This window comes from Dromiciops gliroides, chromosome 3, assembly GCF_019393635.1.
Source record: "Dromiciops gliroides isolate mDroGli1 chromosome 3, mDroGli1.pri, whole genome shotgun sequence".
In the NCBI taxonomy this organism is placed as follows: domain Eukaryota; kingdom Metazoa; phylum Chordata; class Mammalia; order Microbiotheria; family Microbiotheriidae; genus Dromiciops; species Dromiciops gliroides.
The window spans coordinates 273558239-273582110 of NC_057863.1; the positions used below are offsets into that span (position 1 = coordinate 273558239).

The window sequence follows — 23872 nt, forward strand, 5'->3', positions numbered from 1 at the left end:
GAAAAGACTCCCCATCTAACATGATCTGCTAGGAAGACTGGAAAGCAGTCTGGTAGAAATAAAATTTAGAACATATCTTATATCATATTCCACTTTTAAGTTCAAAATGGATATTTGACCTTAATATTAAATATCATACCATTTGAGGGGCAGCTAGGTGGTACAGTGGATAAAGCACTGGCCCTGGATTCAGGAGGACCTGAGTTCAAATCCGACATCAGACACTTGACACTTACTAGCTGTGTGACCTTGGGCAAGTCACTTAACCCTCATTGCCCTGCAAAAAACCCAAAACAAAACAAAACAAATTATAACATTAAAATAATAGAAGAAATGGTGATCATATACTTCTCATAGCTCTAGGTAGTAAGTGAATTCTTAATTCTTAATCAAGAGATAGTGGCAATTATAAAAATAAAATAGATAAATTCAATAAAGAAATGGAAAAGGCTTTGCAACAACAAAATGAATATAATAAGGATAAGAAAGGAAGTAGTTGACTGAGGGAGAAAAATCTTAATATCGAATATCCTTGTCAGAGGATAATGTACAAGATATATAGAAAACTAGCAGAAATATATAAGATCAAAAGTCATTCCTCAATAAATAAGTGCACAAAGTGATGAAAAAATGCCACAAATTACTAATATAAGAGAAATGCAAAAAAACTGAAAGCCTGACATTTCACCTCACTTCCAAAAAACTGGCAAAGATAGCAAAATATGGAAATAAGCAATGTTGAAGGGGTTGTAGAAACACAGGCACACTAATGCATTGTTGGTAGAGCTGGGAAGTGTTCCAACATTCAAGAAAAACAATGTGGTATGATGCAAAGAAAGTGAATTAAATGTCCATATCCTTTAGGTGCTTATACAATGAGACTATTTATAGTGGCGCTTTTATGGTAACAAAGTACATGTCCCAACAATTGAGGAATGGTTAAACAAATTGTGGTACATGAATGTGCCATGAGAAATGATAAACATGATGAACAGAAAAGCACTGAAAGATTAATATGAACTGATATAAAGTGAGATTAGCAGAATCAGGAAAATAATATACACAATGAATACAATGTAAATGGAAAGAACCAGAACACTAAAACAAAACTGTTGTGAAATTATAATGACCAAGTTTGGCCCCTCAAGAAGAGATATGGGACCCTCCCCCCACAGGTCAGGAAGCAGGAATGTAGAACACTGCATACAGACAGACTTTTTTGATGTATTTATTAATTTTATGAAACTTGGCTTTTGCTTCTTTTTTTTTCTTTCTTTTTTTTTTTTTATGGTGGGGCAATGAGGGTTAAGTTTCTTGCCCAGGGTCACACAGCTAGTAAGTGTCAAGTGTCTGAGGCTGGATTTGAACTCAGATCCTCCTGAATCCAGGGCCAATGCGCCACCTAGCTGTCTCCACTTCTTTTTATTATTTATTTATAAGAGATATCTTTTGTGGAAGTGATAGGAAATGTAGGTGATGTAAAAACAAAAGGCACTAACAATAATTTCTCAAAGAAAGTTGGCTGGTAAGATTGCAATATCTGTAACCCAGTTATAGAGGTCTCAGCTCCAGCCATAGACATACAACTAGCCCTCACAATCACCTACATGGATTGTTCCACTTACAGGGTCTACCAAGCCCAGTGCTGCGATGTCCCTCACAGAGGCTATTAGACCGAATTGTCCGGAGATATGCTGAAGTGGCAGATGCTGGCAGTGTCTTCATGGATCATTTTACTGACCGGGACAAATTGCGCCTTCTCTATACCCTTTCCATCAATGCCCATCCCATCTTGTTACAGGTAAGTATCTCTGCAGTCATAATGCCCAAACTGTTTATATTTTATAGGGTAAAAACTTCAAATTCAACTAATATTGAATCTAGACAATCAACAAAATGATAAATCAAGCCTTGATTCTGTAGTGTTTGAAAATTTCCAAGATATTGTATACATGCTAACAATAAAAATTTAATAATTGGCATATCACTGAATAGATCTGGTTGTACAAATCAAAAAATCTTATACATTCTTAACAAATGTCTGGAAGAGAACCTTTGCAGGCTATATTTTTCTTTGTCATCCTAAATGCTTTTTTCTTCTTTCCTTCCTTACTTTTTTCCTTACTTTTCTTCTTTTTTTCTTTCCTTTTTTCCTTCTTTCTTTCTTTGCAATCAACAAAGATAGGTAGGCAGCACAGTGGATATTGTGAGGCCTGCAGTCTGGAAGACTCATCTTCCTGAGTTCAAATCTGGCCATAGACACTTACTAGCTATGTGATCCTGGGCAAGTCACTTAACCCTATTGGCCTCAGTTTCCTCATCTGTAAAATGAAGTGGAAAAGAAAATGGCAAAGCACTCCAGTATCTTTGTTAAGAAAACTCCAAATGGGGTCATGAAGAATCAGATACAACTGAAACAACTGAACAACAATCAACAAATGTGTATTTGCCACATTTTTCAGCAATTATATAAACACAAAGATAATAGGCAATGTGGTACAGTGGAAAGAATTCTGGATTTAAAGTAAAAATTTGGGGGTTCAGATCTCAGCTCTGCCACTTATTTCTTCTGTGACCTTGGACAAACCACTTCAATTCTTTGGTCCTCTGTGTCTCATCTATAAAATGAGGCAACTGGGATAAAAGACTCCTAGAATCCCTATCAGCTCTAAATCAATAACCCTTTGTGGCCTGCCATTGAAAAACTGCCGCTTCGCTTCTCAGACTTTCATCATGGATGCCAGCCCTCAGTGTCATGAAGTCTTGGTACATTTGGTAAAATATTCATTTCCATATTTTAGAGTCAAGTATGATAGTGTAAGTGGTATAAAACCCTGAGGAGTCCACGGCTATAAAGGAAGAGATTACATCCTGTTTTGAACCAAAATTTCCAACTTTCACTTTAGGTAAGTGATCAAAAAAAAAAACAGAAAAAAGAGAAAGAAAGAAAGAAAGAAAGAAAGAAAGAAAGAAAGAAAGGAAGGAAGCAAGCAAGGAAGGAAGGAAGCAAGCAAGGAAGGAAGGAAGGAAGGAAGGAAGGAAGGAAGGAAGGAAGGAAGGAAGGAAGGAAGGAAGGAAGGAAGGAAGGAAGGAAGGAAGGAAAGAAAGAAAGAAAGAAAGAAAGAAAGAAAGAAAGAAAGAAAGAAAGAAAGAAAGAAAGAAAGAAAGAAAGAAAGAGAAAAAGCTATAGGCAGCCCCAAGTCACAAGATTCCAGATACCAGGTATGAGGATGGAAATGTTCACCGCTGGTCTTGCCAGAATGCAAATTCAGAGTCAAATATATATGATGAGTTTGGAGATGCAGAAACAACAACACGAAAATCCCTATTCACTGCCCCTTAGAGTTATTTTAAGGCTACCAGTTTAGATGCATTCACCCCAGAGAGCAACCTCAATGAGAAATCCCACACCTAAACTACACACTTAGTCTATGAAGAATACTTTGCTTGAGACCATCACACCCCCATTCCACCTCCATCTACTTCTCATTTCATTCTTGGCTGGTCCTAACAAATCATCATTCTTGTCACCATCATATAGTGACAGGAATAATTTTTTGAAATCCCAAACAAGCTATCTTACTATTTAAGAAGTACAGTGAAACAAAAACCAAGAACCATAAACTGTTAGAACTAATGGACCCTTAGACATTGCCTACTGAATTCTCCTCATTTGAAACATGAGGAAATTGATGTCCAGAGGGGTAGAGGGATTTAACAAAAGTCACACAGCAAGTTTGTTGCAGATCTGTGTGAACCTGAAATATTGTTTCTAGTGTTCTGTCCATTACACAGGATGCCTCGGGCTAGATATTATTTTCCTTCCTCTGTAAAGAAGTCAATGTTTTCAGTTATTCACTCATTCTCAGTCATGTCCACCTCTTTGTGACCCTATTTGGAATTTTCTTGGCAAAGATACTGAAGTGGTTTGCCATTTCCTTCTCCAGCTCATTTTACAGATGAAGAAACTGAGGCAAACAGGATTAAGTAATTTACCCAGGGTCCCACAGCTAGTATCTGAGGCTGGATTTGAACTCAGATCTTCCTGACTCCAGGCCCAGTGTTCTATCCACTGTGACACCTAGCTGCCCACATTATGGATTTCCTAATAGGACAGCTTGTGCAGTTCTATTTGGCCACAACAGAAACATTTGAAGCAAGCCATTTTTTTTTTCTTCTTCAATCATTCTCATGCTTCACCACCCCGCCCCCACCCCATCCCTGCATCCTTTGCCTTTCCCCCATTCCTGTTTTGTTTATGTTTGCTGAGACTTGGTGCTTGAGAGCAAGGTATGGGTGTAAGGCCTTGAGCCATGTGTCATAAATGCCTAGAGTACAAAAAATACCTTGCTGATACCCAACTTGTTTCCCAGCTTCTGAGGACTGACCTTGGAAGGACTGACTACATGACCTTCATGTGTCACTTAGGACAAAGGTATGGCCTGTGAGAAGGCAGTGTTCCATAAACAGACATGCTCATCTTAGAAATCAAGTTAGAGGAGGGTTGGCCAGAGCTACCCCTAGGACATTTACAAGAAAGCAATTTCACTTTTGTGTCCCCAACACTGTTGAATCAGGTATACACTAGCACACTGAATTTATTGTTTTTAATCAACTGTTAGAAGGGAAAGAGAACTATTGCCATAACAATTAAACTTCTATCAAGTCTCAGTCTAAAAGTCACAGACCATCCTTTCTTAAGTAGGTCAGGATAAGACTATTTCAATTCTGGATAAAGGTCAGAAATATTTTTTGAAACAACCTATTTTAGAATCATAACCATATTTATTCAAGTAGTAGAATAGCCAAATTTGTGATCTGACAAATGGGAAAACTTCCATTCAAAGGAAAGAAGCAGGATTAGGGGAAACGAGTCAAGCAGTTTACTATAGGTACCTTCAAAGGACCATCTCCAACCTTCCTAGCAATCAACATTAACTATGGCTACACTATTTAGAACTTCCCAGTTGGCAGCCATTGGCATTTTCCCATTGGATGGTGGAGTGCTGATTTATCGACATAAACACTTTTACCAGGATCAAGCTGAGATAATAGATGATAAGCAAATCGTATTTACAGATCTAAGAGATTATAACTCACACACCAAGTTCTAATGCTTATGATAAGAAAGATTCAATTATATTTACAGTTAACATCAATATCAGCAGGTATTGGGATTTGTTTAGTATAACAAAATACTTGACAAACATTATGGTTCAGATTTCCAGGGAACACAGCTACAAATGCATTATGTAAATGAGGTACTCCAGCCTATTTAATGTTCTGACAACTTTCCAAATATTCCTAATTATTGTGAACTACGATGTATCTTTGTATTTTTCTTTTCTTTTTTGTGTATCTTTGTATTCTTAAAGTGGCACTCTCCATGCCTAGAAGAAAAGGGTATTAGAAGAGTTGAATGAATTGCATTTCAAATAAATTATTCCATAAATTGCTGCGAAGTACCAACTTCCCATCTGGTGGGAAGATAGGAACAGGAAGATAACTCAAATACCTTTAGGTGTTTTGAATAAAGAAACTCATTCAAAAAACACATGCATGCATATATATGTATATATATATACACATACATATATACACACATACATGTGTATATATGCATGTGTATATGTATAAATACAGATATGTATAAACACACATGTAAATGTGTATATATTATAGATATATTGGTATATTTATATATTATATATCTGTATCTATCCATCTATATACACATATAACACATATGCATATGCATACACATACATGTGCATATGTAAGCACACATATAAATGCATGTATTATAGATATATGTGGGAATGTCTATATATTATATATCTATATCTATCCATCTATATATGAACATATGTATATATGTATATATAATAGATACACTCTGTGTGTATATGTGTGTGTGTATTTGTAGTTAGGTGTTGCAATGCTTAGAGCACTGGGCCTAGAGTCAGGAAGACCTGAGTTCAGATCTGGCCTTGGACAATTACTACTTGTGTGACCCTTGGCAAGTCATTAACCCTGTTTGCCTCAGTTTCCTCATCTGTAAAATGAGCTGGAGAAGGAAATTGCAAACTACTCCAGTATCTTTGCCAAGAAAACCTCAAATGGGGTCATGAAGAGTGGAACATGACTGAAACAACTGAGCAATAAATATGTGTGTGTATATGTGTATATCTAGATAGAGATACAAACATATACCCATACAATCACAATTTTTTAAAAAATTCAAGTTGTCATCTAGTAGTCATAATTAATATGAAGCTTTAAAGATGAAATCTGATTTTATAATTCCCTTGTTCAGAAGAATATAGGATAATGTATATATGCGCACACTGTGGGGACCAATTTTTAATTGGGGAGTGTAAGCTAAGTGGTTCGCTGCAATATTGGGGCAAGGAAGGAGACCAGCAGCCTCCCTCAAAACAGAACAGGATTTATTTTAAGAAGAATGAACTTTAAAAAAAAAACACAAACAGGATCAGTAGGATCAAGGGAAAGGAAATAAAATGGGGAAAGGGAAATTATACAACCTGAAAAAATACCACTGCCCAGGAATCAGCGGAGAATACACAGCAGAACTCCTGTCGCCTCCCAGCTTCCAACTAGAATGCCCAATTCTCCTCCCCTATCCCAGAAAAACCCCACACAGCCCTAGCCAATGGGATGGCCACTCTGACAGTCACATGACTGCCCTCACTAGTCTTCCAATCATTATAATTTTGCCAGGCCCATGTAGGCGTTAGCAAGTGGTGATGATGTGAGGTGCCAGCGCCATGGCAACGGCTACAACCAGTGGGTGGAGCACCGTGCAGTTTGCAGAGCCCCAGGCCAGTGCTCTCTGAGGCATAAAAACCTCAAATAACAATTCTTTACAACACAAAGACTATCATATATAATTGATATACATGTATACTCATATAACCTATAGTCCTTTGAAAATAGTTATTTGAAAATTGGGTTTGGGCTCTAAAGTTTCCTATTAACTACAAATAAAAGCTGACATGGATTTTGTAAATTTATATATCTGGATAGAAGCTTCTCAATACAAACATACAAAATCTGTAAAGGTCTTCAAGTCCTACTCTTCCCTTCCCATCAGATGGGAAGTTGCAGCATGATGGCAGTTTATCAGAGAGTTTGCTTAATACTTATTTAATTCAGATCTTCTAACAACCAATGTAGAGTTTTTACTGTTAAATGTCACAACTTCAAAGGTATTGTCAACCAATTACTACCCACAGCTCAAATCCACCATGCCATGGATTATAGTTGTCCCCAACAAATATACCAGACTCATATATATATGAACCAAAATTGCCCATTTCTAAGGCATAATTCATCTTCCTTTTCTAAATCCACACATCCACACTAGGACACTTAACATATCTGACATTAAGTTTGAAGCTAATTAGAAATCTTGCCAAACCCATAAATTTCTTCTTCAAAAACAAACTCTTATTCCAAACAGTTTCTAGCAAACAGAAGGCTTTTTTTGAATCTCCTTTTTTTCCCCTGGTCCTTCCATTTAGTTTTCTGAATCTATAATAATTTGCAGATACCTTATAATTTAGACTAACTATTGCAAGTTACTACATTTCTCTTTATATTCCACTTTCCTTTTTACTACTCTTAATTTCTTACTCTTAAACTTGTTTCCAAAATGTTTCCTATTTTTTAATTGTATCATTAGTTTTACTTTCCTTTCTTATTGTTTCTGTCTCTTGCAAATGAGTGCACATTCTGGGTATTGGACTAATTCATTATTTTTTAAGAGCTTTTCTTCGTATTTAAAGATTCTAGTGCTCAGGCTACCCTCCATTTCATTATTTTAAAGCCTAATCCTCTGTAAGTATAATTTGTATATAATTCCTTCAATTTGCTAAAAATTGAATTCAACCAAATCATTTATTTAGGCTCACTCCCATGAGTCACTGAAACTCCTCACTTCAAAATAAAGAATTGATGTCCTCAAATATGTCTGCTTTCATTTAGAGAAGAAAAATGAAAGGCAATAGCTACTAGAAGAAAGGGGACAATTTAGCCAACTATTACTAATGAAGTTCCTCGAATACAATGTGCTTTGAGAGAAGAAAAACAATAAAACATTCTTTCTATTCCGGAGCTAAGTAGACATACAAAGTGCCTCAACCCCATAGGAGATAAAGTCAGTCCAGGGTTTAAGGTAATTTGTACTCCACAGTCTCCATAAGAAAGAAAATAAAAGAACAGAGCTAGTCAAAATATTTTAAGGGTGTTGAACTCAGAAAGACCTGAGTTCAAATCCAGCCTCAGACTAGCTGTGTGGCCCTGGGAAAGTAACTAAACCTCTGTCTACCTTAGTTTCCTCATCTATAAAACACATCTACCTCCCAGAGTTGTTGGGAAGATAATGAAATAAATTTTAAAGCACTTTGCAGACCTTAAGGAACTACATAAATGCTAGCTATTATTTGGGGGGGGGGCAGGGCAATGAGGGTTAAGTGACTACACAGCTAATAAGTATCAAGTATCTAAGGCTATATTTGAATTCAGGTCCTCCTGAATCCAGAGCTGGTGCTTTATCCACTGTGCTACATAAATTCAGAGAAACTTCATTATGAAATTCAAGATAAATTCAGTTTTATTGCTGTTATAATTTTCAAGTTCATTCCACAAGCTCATTGCTAATGTAATTTATGAATTTTCTCCTGAAAGGCCATAAATTTGTTTTCTTTTCCTCAAGTCTCAGAAATAAAAGTCATTTTTCTAACTCAATTTTGTTTCCATAATAATTTTCATGATCTTTCTTTATTCCCCAATCAACTATATCAGGAAAAGGAAGAGATCTCTGCTCAAATTGGAAAAATTATCATTTTCTTTTTAAACTGACACCAATTTTTTTATCCCTTCTCACTTAAAGTTAAGTCTGATATCCTTGAAAGAGAAAAAAAATCAGATTATTGACAGCATTCACTCATTAATAAATCAAAATGACAGTATGTTAGCAAAATTAGATAACTTTTCTGGAATCTATGTAAGCTTGCTCAGCAAGTTCTCAGTACCAACTTCGTTATATGGCTTAATTTTTCCCCCTCAAGTTCCTCAAGCATTTTACTTTTTAATTTTTTTTAAGTTTAAAGTCAACTTTTTAATTTAGATTTAGAAAACTCCCAGAGTAGTGCAGCATACTCTATATAACCAGAGAAAGCCCTGCGGTAACACGAGTTGGAAGTCTGGATCTGGGAATCATGGTGCTCTCTGGAAAGTTTCTGGAGAAATGAAGCCAGGAGCCTAGTTCTAATCAATATGTACAAACAAAAAGCAGGCATGGCTTCCAGAGAAGCGGGGAGTACTCAACTTTCTTCCATTCGGAATTGGCTGATGGTTCATTTGTAGGTACCAGCCTTGCCAAACAAGGATTTAAAAATAGCATACAGACTAGGTCTAAAAGGAAAGAAAAGTCACAACAGGCATTTTAAATGATAAGGGAAGGGGAGAAGAATTTATTCCCTTGATCTATTTGATGAGTTCACCGATCACCTTGATGACTTTATAAAGCATGATCCTTTGTCTGGAATCATGAACACGCATACTCATGGACAGGTTGGCCATGGCCAGTAATGCCCTGTTGAGAAGACATACAATTCATGAATTCAGATTCAGTAAAAGGGGCTGCCCCACGATGATGAGCTGTCTGCAAATCTCAAGAGGATGGTTTATGTCTGAGGAGTTGCCCTGCTGTGTTTGCCTAAAATGAGAGTAACTAAATGTTTTTTAATTCTTCTGATAGTTTAGCTTTTTGTCCTTTCCCTTTAACTGGAGCTGGAGGAGGGGAGGGAGAAAGTAGGCACTGACATCAACCAGACAGTTTGCTCCCACCAATCTGATAACTGTTCTCCCTCTAGAGTGTGAATGTGCTCATTTTTACCTTGAGAGAAGTGATAGCTTCTGATTGGGTTTCAGAGTCTGGGGCTTCTCCCAAGATGATTCAATGGTATGAGGAGGAACTCTAGTCAAAGGAGATACTCTTTTGTGAGGAACTATAAAAGAGAAGGGCAACAAAGTGTTATAGGGCACAGTGGATAGAGTGCTGGGGCTGAAGTGAGGAAGAATTATCTTCCTGGGTTCAAATGTAGCCTCAAACACTAGCTGTGTGACTCTGGACAAGTCACTTAACCCCTTTTGCTTCAGTTCCTCATCTGTAAAATAAGCTGGAGAAGGAAATGGCGATGGACTCCAGTACCTTTGCCAAGAAAACCCCAAATGAGGTCATGAAGAGTCAGACATGATTGAAGTGACTAAACAATGACAACATAAAAGAGAAAGAAACCGGTTGTTCTCAGCCCTTTTTTCTACCCTTTTCCTTTATTATTTGTTCAACTTCCCCCTTTTTAATTTTTACCTTATACTTTTCTTCTTCGGTGCCATAGGTTGGGGAAAGAGATTTTTCCTACCTACTTATCTCCCGCCCCAACCCCTCACCAACCCAAAGAATTTGATGATTATTTGTAAGAAAAATACACGAAAGAGGTAGATATGTGCTTACCCACAAAGGGCAAAAAGCTACTTCATGGCAACAATTCTTGAACCTACAACCTACTGGGAGAAGAGGGGAGAGTACTTCACATTGTTGTTTGTCCTTTGTTCTCAAAGAGGACCATTGACATCAGGAGGGTGATGTGTTGACTTGCAGTGAATTGGATGTAAGTGAGGCAGAGCTGGTAAAGCCATCAACCTCACTCTCTCCTCCAGAGTCATTGTGTCCAGTGGCAAGACATATCAAGATAACATGTCCCAAGATGCAGTGGGAGACCTTTGCCTATGATTTATTTGGCAACATGATGCTGTAATCTAAGATTCCAACCAGAGAAGGGAGGTTTTCTGAGCAGTACCAGCTTTGTGGGTTGCCCTATAGGTAACCATAAGTTTGAGAGCCCAGGCAATCTTCTAGAAAGAGAATTCTGATCCAGCAACCCTCTTGGAGAAAGAAAAAGATTACCCATGTGGTCTCTGTAGCAAAAGGAGCAATAAGGACTAAAAATATTTCATGAATGGGGGAATTGAGACCTTTCGATCTTAGGATGTTATGGGTCAACAGTGAGAAAGGGGGTTGCTGTCTAGAAACTCTAGAAAAATATTCTTTTCTAGAACAGTGTAAGCCTTCAGTATAGTGCCATGACAATGAAAGTCTACATGGGAAGAGGAGGGAAGAAGCATTTAATAAGCATCTGCTACTCTGGGCTGAGTTGTTAGAGATGTTATCTTTGATTCTCCCAACAACCTGGGGAATAGGTACTATTTTACATTTTACAGTTGAGGAAACTGAGGCAAAGATTAAGTGGCTTACCCAGGGTCACACAACTAATGTCTGAGGTCATATCTGAACTCATGTCTTCCTGATTCCAGGACCAGCTATTTCTGAGTGCTTACTATGAGCAAAGTGCTATGGTAAGCCTTGGGGATACAAACAGAAAATGAGTACAGTCCCTGCTTTCACTGAGCTCCTGTTCTAATGGGAGAGGACAACACACATAGGAATTTTTAGCCGTAATTATGTATAGACATCCATGGGTCCTGAGAGTGAAGCCACAAAACAGATGGCAATGCATCTTTGTTAGTGTCATTTCAACTAATACAACCATGTTTCTGGTGTTGAACTATTGGATGGTACCAAAGACTATGGTGGTAAAAATATTTTTTTCTGGTTCTTCAGCTCGATTGGCAGCATATAGGAGGTAAAGGAAGAAATATGAAGGTCTCTGTGGGAGAACTAGGGATCCATCAGAATAGGAAGGTGATGTCTAATTGAGAGCCCCAAATCCAGGTTCCTTCTTCTAAGAGGGAAATCTTAGAAGTTACCAGAACTGGGGCAGCTAGGTGGAACAGTGGATGGAGCACCAGCCCTGGATTCAGGAGCACCTGAATTCAAATCTGGCCTCAGACACTTGACACTTACTAGCTGTGTAATCCTGCACAAGTTACTTAACCCCAATTGCCTCACACACAAAAAAAAAAACCATAAAAAAAACAAAGAAGAAGTTACCAGAACTTAAACTCCAATGAACTAATAAAGAAGTTATTAGAATTCTTATTAACTAATAACTCTTAGAAATTGTTAGAAACTTACAACTTCTATGACCCAGTAAAGAAGTTATTAGAACTTAGAACTCTTATGAACTAATAACTCTTAGAACTTACGAGAACTAGGGGCAGCTAGGTGGAGCAGTGGATAGAGCACTGGCCCTGGATTCAGGAGGACCTGAGTTTAAATCTGGCCTAAGATACTTAACACTTACTAGCTGTGTGACCCTGGGCAAGTCACTTAACCCCGATTGCCTCACCAAAAAAAAAAAAGTTACTAGAACTTAGAACTCTTATGAACTAATAACTCTTAGAAGTTACTAGAACTTAGAACCTCTTATGAACTAATAACTCATTGAGTTATTGGAACTTAGAACTTATGAACTAATAAAGAAGTTGTTAGAACTTAGAATTCTTATGAACAAATAATTCTTAGAAATCATTATAACTTAGATCTCTTATGAACTGCTGCAAGTGCTTTGTGTGTTTTCTGTATCTGTTTACTGGCTCCTCTGAATGCTTTTCATCTGCCTTTTCTGTGGGAGTGAAGTAAACAATGGCTTCTCCCTGCCTAGTTACCTCAAATGCTTGTATATATAATGAGAGTTTAGTAGCCTGCTTATAGCAAATAGGACTAAATGCTAGGAGTAAAGGAATCCAAGGAAAGCCCAGGCAGCAGAATCCCTCTCTGGTATCCCTCTTTTCTTTCTAGTTTCTAGACTTATGTTCTGTCTAGAATTGAATTTGGGTTTGATTATTTATTTTATTTATTTTTATTTATTTATTTTTGGTGGGGCAATGAGGGTTAAGTGACTTGCCCAAGGTCACACAGTTAGTAAATGTCAAGTATCTAAGGCCGAATTTAAACTCAGTTCCTCCTGAATCCAGAGCCACTGCTTTTATCACTGTGCCAGCTAGCTGCACCCCCTGGGTTTGATTATAAATACTCTTTCTGACCTTTATTTATCTTCCTCCTTCACTTTAGGCTGGCTCAGAATGCTCAGAACACTGTGGGCAATAGCAGGCGCTGGCCCAGCCACCAGGCCTAGCTCTTTGGGTGGGCTGGTTGTTCTCACTAACATCTTAGTCCCAGAGACTGTCCCCCAATTCTGATCATCTCAGACATGGAACTTTCTGATTGAGAAGAGCAGAGGGAGTTCCTGCTTGAAAACAGAAGGGAGGCATGCAATCAGTACTTTCTCCTCAATTCAGAGAGGGGTGATGTGACTCAATAATGTCTATGAAGGGTCATGTGACCCTATTGTATATAGTTTTTGATACCACATCCCTTTAGTCATAAAGTTCCCCAAAGCCCTCTGGTTGCAGGCACTGGGGAAATGTGTTAGGATTTATGTGTACAACCCACACTTCCATCTCAAGATGAAATGGTATCTACCCTTTGAATTCTGGGTCTCTCTGTCCTCTGTCTTCTTCCTCCTTCCTAGAAATATCAGTGAACCAATGATGGTCATGCACATAACTGCGAGGCCCCTAGAGTTTCTCCCAAAACATCTGTTGCTGTATACACTGGAAATCTGAGCCTCCCCAAACAGGAGCCACATATGGAAGCTGAGGATCCCTTTTGCCCACATCTATGGAAGCACAAGGCCAAGCTATATTTGGAGATTTTACTAAAGTCAAGTCCAGATGGGAATAATGAGCCAAAAAAAGAAATGTGTCTGTCTTGAGTCAACCTCCAGGATAGGAACTGAGCTGTGTGAGCCCATAGTCTTGGGGGAGGTCTGGGCTATGTATTATATTCTGTCATCTCATCCATTGGAATTGACTTCCAATTAACCTTAAGTGTTAAATTCTTTTCTGAGAACCCCAAATATCTTTGAGGATTTTGATGTTTGTTTGATTTTTTTAAGCCAGCCTATTCAACCCAACAAAGGATGTTAGCCTAGCTCATCTAGGATAGTTTTTATTTTTTTTAAGCAAGCTTGGACTGACTGTCCTATTGGATTGAGGCAGGGCAACGCAGAAGAGATCCATAGAGAATATATTGCAGAAGCATGCCTTTGGAGTTCACCTAAGTGCTTTCATCTCTAGGAAAGGAAACTGCTTTTTCCCCCTTTTTCTTTTACCCTTTTTGCCCTTTTCCCTTGTTTAGTTGCTTGTTTCTTAAAATTATTTCTCCAATAACTTTGGGGTTATAACAGGCCCTTGTGAGTACCAAGGTAAGCATGAGCCTGTAGAAACTTTGTAAAACTCTGTTGAATTTGTACAATTTGGGGATAAATATAAATTCTAGGCCTTGCAAAAGTTTTTTGGAGGGTGCCTACAAACTGCCTCATGGATATTGCTAGAATTCTTGGTACCCATCACAGGGGAAGGCAATAAGGCAGAAGATACAACTTTCCAGGGCACTAGAGAGCTATCCAGACATGGGGGGGTGGAGGGGTGGACAAGTGTGCCAAAGGTACTCTTTGATTTGTTGGGATAACAAAGATTCAATTTTCAGGAGAGTATCAGTGGGAAGAGGAGTGATCATGAGTTCTATCAAACTAATTCGATAAATTCCCAATAAGCTTAGGGAGTTTATAAGGCATAAATGTTTTTTTGTTTTTTTTTTAATTAGGGAAATGAGGATTAAGTGACTTGCCCAGGGTCATACAGCTAATGTCAAGTGTCTGAGGCTGGATTTGAACTCAGGTCTTCCTGAATCCAAGGCCACTGCTTTATCCACTGTGCCACCCAGCTGCCCCCAAGGCATAAACTTTTGTCAAATGCAAGAAAGCACTTCCTCATGGAGAGTATGGACATATCCACACATGTTGAGAAGATACAAACATCTTCTGCTTGGTTTTCAATGACTGGGGCTTTCCTCAGGGTGACTGATTGGAACTCAGGAGGTCAGATTCTGGTCAAAGAAACCACACTAGGATGCTGGCTTATATAGCGGGACAACGGACCGTTTTCAGTCCTTTTAGTCAATCAATCAAACCACTTTTACTAAGTACCTACTATGTGCCAGGCCCTGTGCTAAGGTGTTTTTATTTTTCCCTTTCACCTTTCTAACAAGATGGAGGAAGGGCCGCCTCCACATACCCCAGAGAAGTTGATAGTGACTTGTGACAGAAGCATATGGCTGAGCTAGACTTGTGCTTGTTCATGCAGCTTGAGAGGAATGTTCTTGAGAATAGACATTCTAGGCCAAGAAATGGCAACAGCCCAGGCAATGATTGAGTTCTTGTAGAAAAACATGGGAGAAGCAGATCCATGCTTGCCTACATAAGACCAGAGTGGAGTTTATGGGCAATGTTTCTAATGCCTCAAAGGAGGTGATATTTTTAATTCCTAGGTGGCATGATCCTGGAATCTAGCCAAGAAGAGAGATCTCCTGGATAGCACTAACATTGGGGATTGCTTTAAGAAAGCTGAACCCCTTGGGAAGACTATCTAGAATCGATGCTTCTGCTTTCTTTTCTCTCTCTTTTTTAACTCTACAGTCTGGCTTCCAACCTCATTATTCAACTGAAACTGCTCCTGTTAAGTTAGCATTGATCTCTTAACTGACAAGTCTAATGGTCTTTTCCAAAATCCTCATTTTCTCAACCTCTCTGCAGCTAACATTGTTAGTCACCCTCTTCTCCTTGATACTTTCTTATCTCTTTGTTTCTGTGACTGTTATCCTCATTTTCTTCTTGCCTATCTGACCATACCTGCACAAGTCTCCTTTCCTGGATTTTCAGGCAGGTCAAGCCCACTAACAGTGTCATCTAAAGCTTTGTCCTAGACCCTCTTATTGTCTTCCTTTATACTTTTCATTCATGATCTCATCAATTCTCATGGCTTCAATGGTTATCTCTTATGCTGGTGATTCTCAGATCTTCTTATCTAGCCCTAACCTATCTCCTAATCTCCAGAACTGCCCATAGACTTCTTAAACTAAGAATGTCCAAAATTGAACTCTATCTTTCCCCTGATTCTGAATTTACCTTTCATTATCAAGGGAACCACCATCATGACAGGCTCACACATAGGTGTCATTCTTGACTCCTCCCTCTCTCCCCCTATATCCAATCATGCCCAGTTCTGTCTTTTTTACCATTATAGATTCTCCCAAATTAGCCTCCTTTTTTCCTCTGGCATTGCCTCCACCCTAGTTCCAGCCATCATTACCTCACACCTGAACTATTGTAACAGCATGCTGGATGGTCTCCCTGTCTTAAAAGTCTCTCCCTACTCCAATCAATTGTCAAATGAATCTATCTAAATAAAGGGTCCGACCACCTATTCAATGAACTCCAGTGATTCTCCCTCTGGGATCAAATATAAAATCCTCTGTTTAGCATTCAAAGCCCTGCATAACCTGGCCCCCTCTTACCTGTCCAGTCTTCTACTTTACTCCCCACCACGCTCCATGTAGCCCTGTGACACTGGCCTACTCAAACTCAGATTCCACATATTTTCACTGACTGTTCCCCAAACATGGACTATTCTCCCTTCTCATCTCTGCCTCCCAGCTCACTTCAAGACATCTAAAATCTCATCTTCTTGAGAGAAGCCTTTCCTGATCACCCTTAATTCTAGTGCCTTCCTTCTACCAATTATCTCCAATTTTTCCTGTACATAGTTTGCTTGTTTGCATGTTATTTCCATTCGACTGTGAGCTCCTTGAAAGAAGGGATTACCTTTTGCCTTTCTTTTGAATGGTTGGTTTCTGTAATGTGGCTAAAATTCTAGATATACTGTCTAAAATTCTTTTTTTTTTTAAGTGAGGCAATTGGGATTAAGTGACTTGCCCAGGGTCACACAGCTAGTAAGTGTTAAGTGTCTGAGGCCGGATTTGAACTCAGGTATTCCTGACTCTAAGGCTAGTGCTCTATCCACTGCACCACCTAGCTGCCCCCACTGCCTAAAATTCTAATGAGTGGTCGCCAATAAATTAGAAGCCTTAGCAAGAGTTTAGACTTTTGAGCATTTGTTAAGGAGCATAAGAATTTGGTAAAGAGAAAGAAAGAGGCCTAGATGCCTACATCTATCTATCTCAGGGAGCATTCATTTCTAGCTCCACTCCCCACAAGGTCCTGACGGAAGAGAGAGAAAGGGAACACCCCCCCTGCCTCCCCCCCCCCCACAGCTCCCAGCTAATTGGCTGGTAGCTTTGATTGACAATACCCAGAAGCAAATGTCACTTCCTGACACCAAGGAACTGATCTTCCAAGCCACATGGCTTGCCCTCAGACGCCTTCTCCTCATGGCGGAGCTTTCCTACAGTAATTCTCCAGCAGGGGGCATCACTCCAATTGTCACACTTTGTATCCCTAGTATTTAGCCCAGTGCCTGACACAGAGAGATTTACTGACAGACTGACTTCAAGAATTCAGATATCTGATCAGGAAAATAAAAGAGTTCCTAAGTAGCATCCTTTTTGGAGAAAGAGAAGCTGAAAAAGTACATCCTATCTTTGGAGATTAAGCACTTGGGGCTTGGCCAACACTACCCCTCCTATTCAACCATCACCATTACTAGAGAAAATGGTTTAGATATTATGGGTTCAATGTGAAAGGGAATTGCCATCTAGCATGTTGTTAAAAAAAAAAAAAGTACTTCACTTCTCAAGAAGTACAAGCACCATAAGGCTGAATATTTGTCATTCAGTCGACTAGCTCTCCTACTCCTAAGGAACTCACAGTCTAATGGGGGAGACAACACACAGACAACTATATACAATCCATCTAAATACAGGATACCTTGGCAATGGCCAACAGAGGCAATTAAGAAGGATCTGGAAAGGTTTCTGACAAAAGGTGAGATTCTATCTGAGAAATGAGAGGAACAAAAAGGTGATGATGAGGAAAAGCATTCTAGGCATAGGGGACAACCAGAGAAAATGCCCCAAGTCAGGAAGTAGAGAATCCAACGATAAGGAAGGACTATGAGAAATCCTATGGGAAATAAGAGTCCCACTGGAATATCAAAGGGTTACCCTGATGACCGCTCTAAATTCAATGAGTTCCTCCCAAGGGGAACAAGAGTTCATGTGCTTTCAGTATTTGTTTTGGGGCTCTTCTGAATCCTTTGAGTGACTTTTGTAGGAAGTTGGTTTTTTTTTTGTAGGGTGAAAATAAATGCTTCTACCCCTAGGCTTTTGTTAATTTAAGTTCTTTTTTGTTATCCACATTTGGGGAAACAGGCATGATATTTGGATGTTTCTCAAAATAAACTCTGAGAGGAGGTAGACAAGGTTAAAAAAAAGAAAATGACCTTTTTTAGTGAGGCCCCCAAGATTGGACCTGTTTTGTGTGACCCAAAGTGTTGGGGGGTGGGGTAATTTACTGGTCACCAGTAACAATGAAAATAGGAGATTCCAATTTCCAGATATTTTATATTCTGAAATGTTAACTCCTCCAATCCCGGAGGAAGTGCTAACCTAATTCCCTAAAGAATCACAGACTTAGAGCTGGAAAGAACCTAAGAGGACATCTAGTCCAAGTGACATCACTCATCCAAGGTCACCCAGGTAATAAGTAGAAAAACTTTCTTTCAAACCCATGCCCCAAAGCGCTTTTCTTTCTACTAAACCATGCTGCCTGCATCACACATTTTCATTATGTCTTGTGCATCACTTTTTGTGCTTTTTTTTTTTTTTTTTGGTGAGATGGGAACCAAAGGGCTCTATTAACCCGATAGATTTGTCTCATTACATAACATTATGGTAATTTACCTGTCCTACTCTGTAGAGTTGGTTCCATTCCTGGATATATACATATACATATACATGCAATGCAATGCAGTGCACACATACACATACACATATACACACATACATATATACATATACAAATATACACACATAATGTGATGAAATAATGGGATTTAGCAGATACTCAAAGACCCACCTGTAGATTAATCTAGACTGATTGAATCAAGTGAGAGTGATTGACTGCTAATTAGCCTACTTCAAGTTAACTGGATTGTAATCGCACCTGGCTAGCCCTTAAGAAGGTATTGTTCTCAGAAGCTAGACTGTGAACTCAACTTGAGAACAATAGATTTTAAACATCACAATACATATGCTCATATTTACATATGCACACATTTTGTGTGTATATATACATATACCTATGTATATGCATATATATAACATATATATACACACACACACACACATATATATATATATATATGTGTGTGTGTGTGAGTATATACCTCATATATCTGTGAACATTTAATTAAATCACTGCCCCATGGCCTAGATGAAACCAGGCTAAAAGCAAATAATGGGTTTGATGAATGTTAACCAGGTAAGAATGGGGGAAAGGAGGTAGGTTAGAGACTAGTGCACACTGGCCTGCCTTATTTTTCATCACTGTAGGTAAGAAATGGTGCAAAGGGCTTGGGGGGGGGGGCAGGATTTTGCTGACAGATTTGGGGAAGGAGTACCTGTCTGTAAAGCCAATCTTTATTTGTCATTATGCAAAGGGAAGCAAAGAAAGAGAAAAAGAAAGCAACAGAAACTTAGAGAGAAATGGTGATTCTTTTAAAATGTTTTCTTCATTTTCTATTCTAGATTTTCCCCGGGGCCGAAGGGTGGCCCTTGCCCAGATACCTGGGCTCTTGCGGTCGATTCCTGGTCAGTACTAGCACACAGCCCCTGGAGGAGTTCTATAGCTCACCTGCAGACCAGGCAGCTGACTTGGCGTACCAGCTCCTTGGCATCATGGATTCCCTGAGGAACAATGACTTGAACTATTTCTTTACTTCACCCGCATTGATGCTGGCACATTGGCATTTTTGACAATGGGCATCTGTTCATCCGAGATGCCAGCACAGTGGGCATCATTGACAAGCAGCAAGGTACTCAGCATGTATTCTAAAGAGCAGCTGTCATAGAATTTTAGCAAGACAGGGGAGGTGGAAGGGAGGGGCAAGGTGGGAGGCTGAGATTCACCTGCCCATCCTTCGTATCATTTCATCTTTGAGCACAAACCTCGTTGGTTTGTCAGAGAGGAAGATCATTCAAAGTTCAGGAGTCAGTGGAAAATATAACTCCCTCTGGTCTCAGGCAATCCTTAGAATCCTCGAGCCAAAATGGTGTGTTGACTGATACGTGGACACATGCTTTACCCAAAGAATGTCCCAAGAGAACTACGTTCAGGTGGCACAATCCATGCTTCTGTCCTGATATATTCATGTCAACCCTGCTCCTTCCTTTCCTTCCCAACATTTAGATCCTCATTTTTCCTTCTGAGATTGGTATGTTGGGGGGAAAAACTTTCATTGCAGATGCTTTCATTCCTTATCTAAATTTTAAATGTCTGGCTGATTCATTGGTATATTTTGTAATCCATTTTGACACATTTGCTTTTTATAAAGTTTTAAAATTAAAAAGCGTGGAAATGAATGAGGTATATGAGTGAATCATAAATTTTTTTTTAAATTGACAAGGTAGCCACCTAGGGCCTGAATCTTTTCATCATTTTCCCAGTTGACCAGCTGACTCACATGTTGGGTTATTTCCAGAGCTAGAAGTAGCTAATCTGGGCAAGCATCAATGAAGTAGGTGGGGGAAGGGAGGCTGAGCATCTTTACCTGAGCCAAGGGGAGGAAGCGAAGCCTGAGTGCTGTTGCACCCTCTCAATTTCCTGCCATAGTCCTTGTGGCCCTTGCCCTAAGTGTGGCTCTGGTCATCCCTCATATTCCTAGACCTCTTTTTTTCTTCATCTTGCTATTTATTTATCTTAAAAAATAAGAATTTTTATTTAAAGTTTTGAGTTCCAAATTTTATCCCTCCTTTCCTCCCTCCCCAAACCCCTCCTTGAGGTGGCAAGCAATCAGATATAGGTTATACATGTTCAATTATGAGACCTCTTTTTAAGGGAAAGAAAATTATCGTCTTCCTGGTAACCTACTAAGAATTCCACCAGTCTTTAATGCATGAGTTGTGGGATTAAAATCCCAAGGTTAATCCACTTTCGGCCCTACTTCCTATGCTGAATAAATGAGGTTTCTACTTGCATTCTTCTGAGCAAATCTCCTGCCCACCTCAGAAGGGAAACCACTTGTCCTGGAAGTCACTACAAAGATAGAAAATCTCTAGAGAAAAAAAAAAAAAGATTCTCTGTTAAACAAACTTGAGTTAACTCCCCATCATGGGGAAGGATGTCATTTGGGCAGGGCAATGAGGGTTAAGTGACTTGCCCAGGGTCACACAGCTAGTAAATGTCAAGTGTCTGAGGCTGGATTTGAACTCAGGTCCTCTTGAATTCAGGGCTGGTGCTCTATCCACTGCACCACCTAGCTGCCCCTGAAGGATGGCATTTGAATAAAATCTGCATTTTTTGTTTCCTTCTCTTTTTCAGGTAGTCTGACTCTAGACCAGCAAGAAGAATATAAAGATATATTCAGCTGCCTGGTTTTAGATTGCCGGTCTCCATTTCCTTCTTGCAGCTCAGTCAAGGAGAAACAGAGCCTGGTGATGGTCTGTCAGCAGCTTCTGCCCCATCTTCTCAAAGGGAAATTCCCCCAGCCCGTACAAGAGGAGATAGACTCTGCTCTGATTCTTTGTGGGAATCCCTTGTCCTCAGACCAGGAGGTCATCGGTGCAGCCAGTAGGCTGAAAGTTATCTTGAAACCACTGAGAACCTGTGATCCTCGTTATGCTTACCGCTATCCAGACTGCAAATACAGTGACAGGTACTGAGAAGATGCAGCCTCACAGAGGAAAATGCAAGAACACCTGGCGCCCACTGGCTAAAAAGGGAATGTGGTGGAAGTGCTTAATAAAAGTCTAAGTGCCCTGCCATGGTTTACCAGCTTAGGGAGCATAACAGCAGTGAAACCTTCTTGTTCTTCTGTCTCTCTAAGTGGGTTATGATGGATTTTTAATTTTAAAGACTAGGGGGGGCGGCTAGGTGGTGCAGTGGATAGAGCACTGGCCCTGGAGTCAGGAGTACCTGAGTTCAAATTCGGCCTCAGAAACTTAACACTTACTAGCTGTGTGACCCTGGGCAAGTCACTTAACCCCAATTGCCTCATTAAAAAAAAAAAGACTAGGAATATTAGGTTTAAGGTGTCACATTTCTAGGACTTATGAAAGTTCTGGATTACCAGAGTTGAAGTTGATGGGAATCACAGATGTAAAGCTGGAACAGACCTTTGGGGTCATCTAATTTGACTCCCCACCCACTCCAATTTTCCAGATGAGGAAACCGAGGTCCAAGTAGATAGGTCTCACTTATACAATGTCATATAGGCAACATATGACTGAACCACACTTCTGTAATATGAAAAAGCTAGGTGGTACAGTGGATAGAGAGGTCTTGGATATTTGCTAGCTGTGTGTCCCTGGGCAAGTCACTTAACCTCTCTGCCTCAGTTTTCTCATATATAAAATGGGAATAACAATAGCACCTGAGCTAAGTAGCACAATGGATAGAATGCCAGGTCTGGAGTCAGGAAGATTCATTTTCCTGACTTCAAATCTGGCCTCAGACACTTATTGGATGTAGGACCCTGGGCAACTCACTTAACTATCTTTGCCTCAGTTTCCTCATCTGTAAAATAAGTTGGAGAAGGAAATGGCAAACTACTCCAGTATGTTTACCAAGAAAACCCTGAATGGGGTCACAAAGAGTAGGACATGACTGAAAACAATTGAACCATCACAACAAATAATGGCACCTACCTCCCAGTGTCAAATGAGATAATATTTGCAAAGTGTTTAGCTTAGCAAACCTAAGCACTCTATAAATGCTACCTACTATTATTGTTGTTTTTATGATTATTAAATGGTAAAGCCAATATTCAACCCATGAAATCAAGCACCCTTTCCTGTATATCATACTACCTCAATTCCTGATTACTGCTCTTGCTTTGAAGAAGCTGTGGATCAAACAGCTGAGAGCAGATGATCAAAAACAGCAGCAGTGAATAGAGAATTCCTTTTCCTGGTTCAGCAAGTGGTACCTGGTAGTGGGCAAAGGCAAACAGGACCATGTTGCTGGCTCCCTTTTCTCCCAATCTTCCTCCCCCTCCTCCTCCTCCCCGCTACTACCAATCTTTCTTCATAGAATCAGAGGATGTTAAAGCTGAAGGGGGCCTGATCCAAATCCTATCCCCATTCAGGTCATCCTTGGTCAATAAAGTCTTCCCTATGAATCTCAATCTATGACACTTTTCCTATCCCCTGGGCTCCTATAACACATACACAGTTATCCCTTCCACACTGTGACTTTCCCCATAGTAGTTTTGATATATTGTGAATTGGCATAAGAAATTAAATGGGAATTTGGAGAGAGTTTTGTGGAAGCTGCAGATGACAACACAAAGTTTAGAAACTCAGAAATGGATAAAATATCTGTATAGTATTGTATAATATCAACCCCAATTTTACAGTAAGTTACTGTAAACATCCCATAAAAGAAAAAGAAAAAAATCATACTTCTCTGGTATGAAGGGAGGGCAAAAAATTTTACATGGATTTTCCAGATCTTGGGGGTGTGGTGCCTCTCTAACCCTTGTGATATGGAAGAGATAACTGTACAGGTAGCATTTGTAGGGGGGTGGGTTCAGGTGGTGAGCAGGGATGGTTAACCACTCCTATTTGGCCCATTACTATCTACTTATTGCCCATTTGAATTTAGTTGTATATCTATATACCACTCTCCTCTGAGAAGTTTTCTCAAATGATTCATAACTCTATGTTATTCTGTGTTATTCCAAAACCCTCTAACATTCCAACCCTGCCAGAAACACCCTGACAAGACATCATAATTATTAGAGCTTTTTTTCTTTCTTTGGAGATGTTCCCCCAGTTTGCCTCTTTTTTTCCCAGTAAATATGCTCA

The 23872-nt window shown here is 39.4% G+C and overlaps 1 protein-coding gene across 1 annotated transcript in view; it reads left to right on the forward strand.

Annotated features, from left to right (window-relative positions):
• The window catches only part of DIPK2B (divergent protein kinase domain 2B), a 52941-nt gene extending 30561 nt beyond the window's left edge, over positions 1-22380 (forward strand). Inside the window, 5 exon segments of the mRNA XM_043997207.1 lie at positions 1628-1801; positions 19595-19778; positions 19781-19804; positions 19807-19881; positions 21387-22380. Coding sequence (XP_043853142.1) covers positions 1628-1801; positions 19595-19778; positions 19781-19804; positions 19807-19881; positions 21387-21727 — 798 coding nt within the window. The 3' untranslated portion in view covers positions 21728-22380.
• Positions 22381-23872: the final 1492 nt, after the last annotated feature.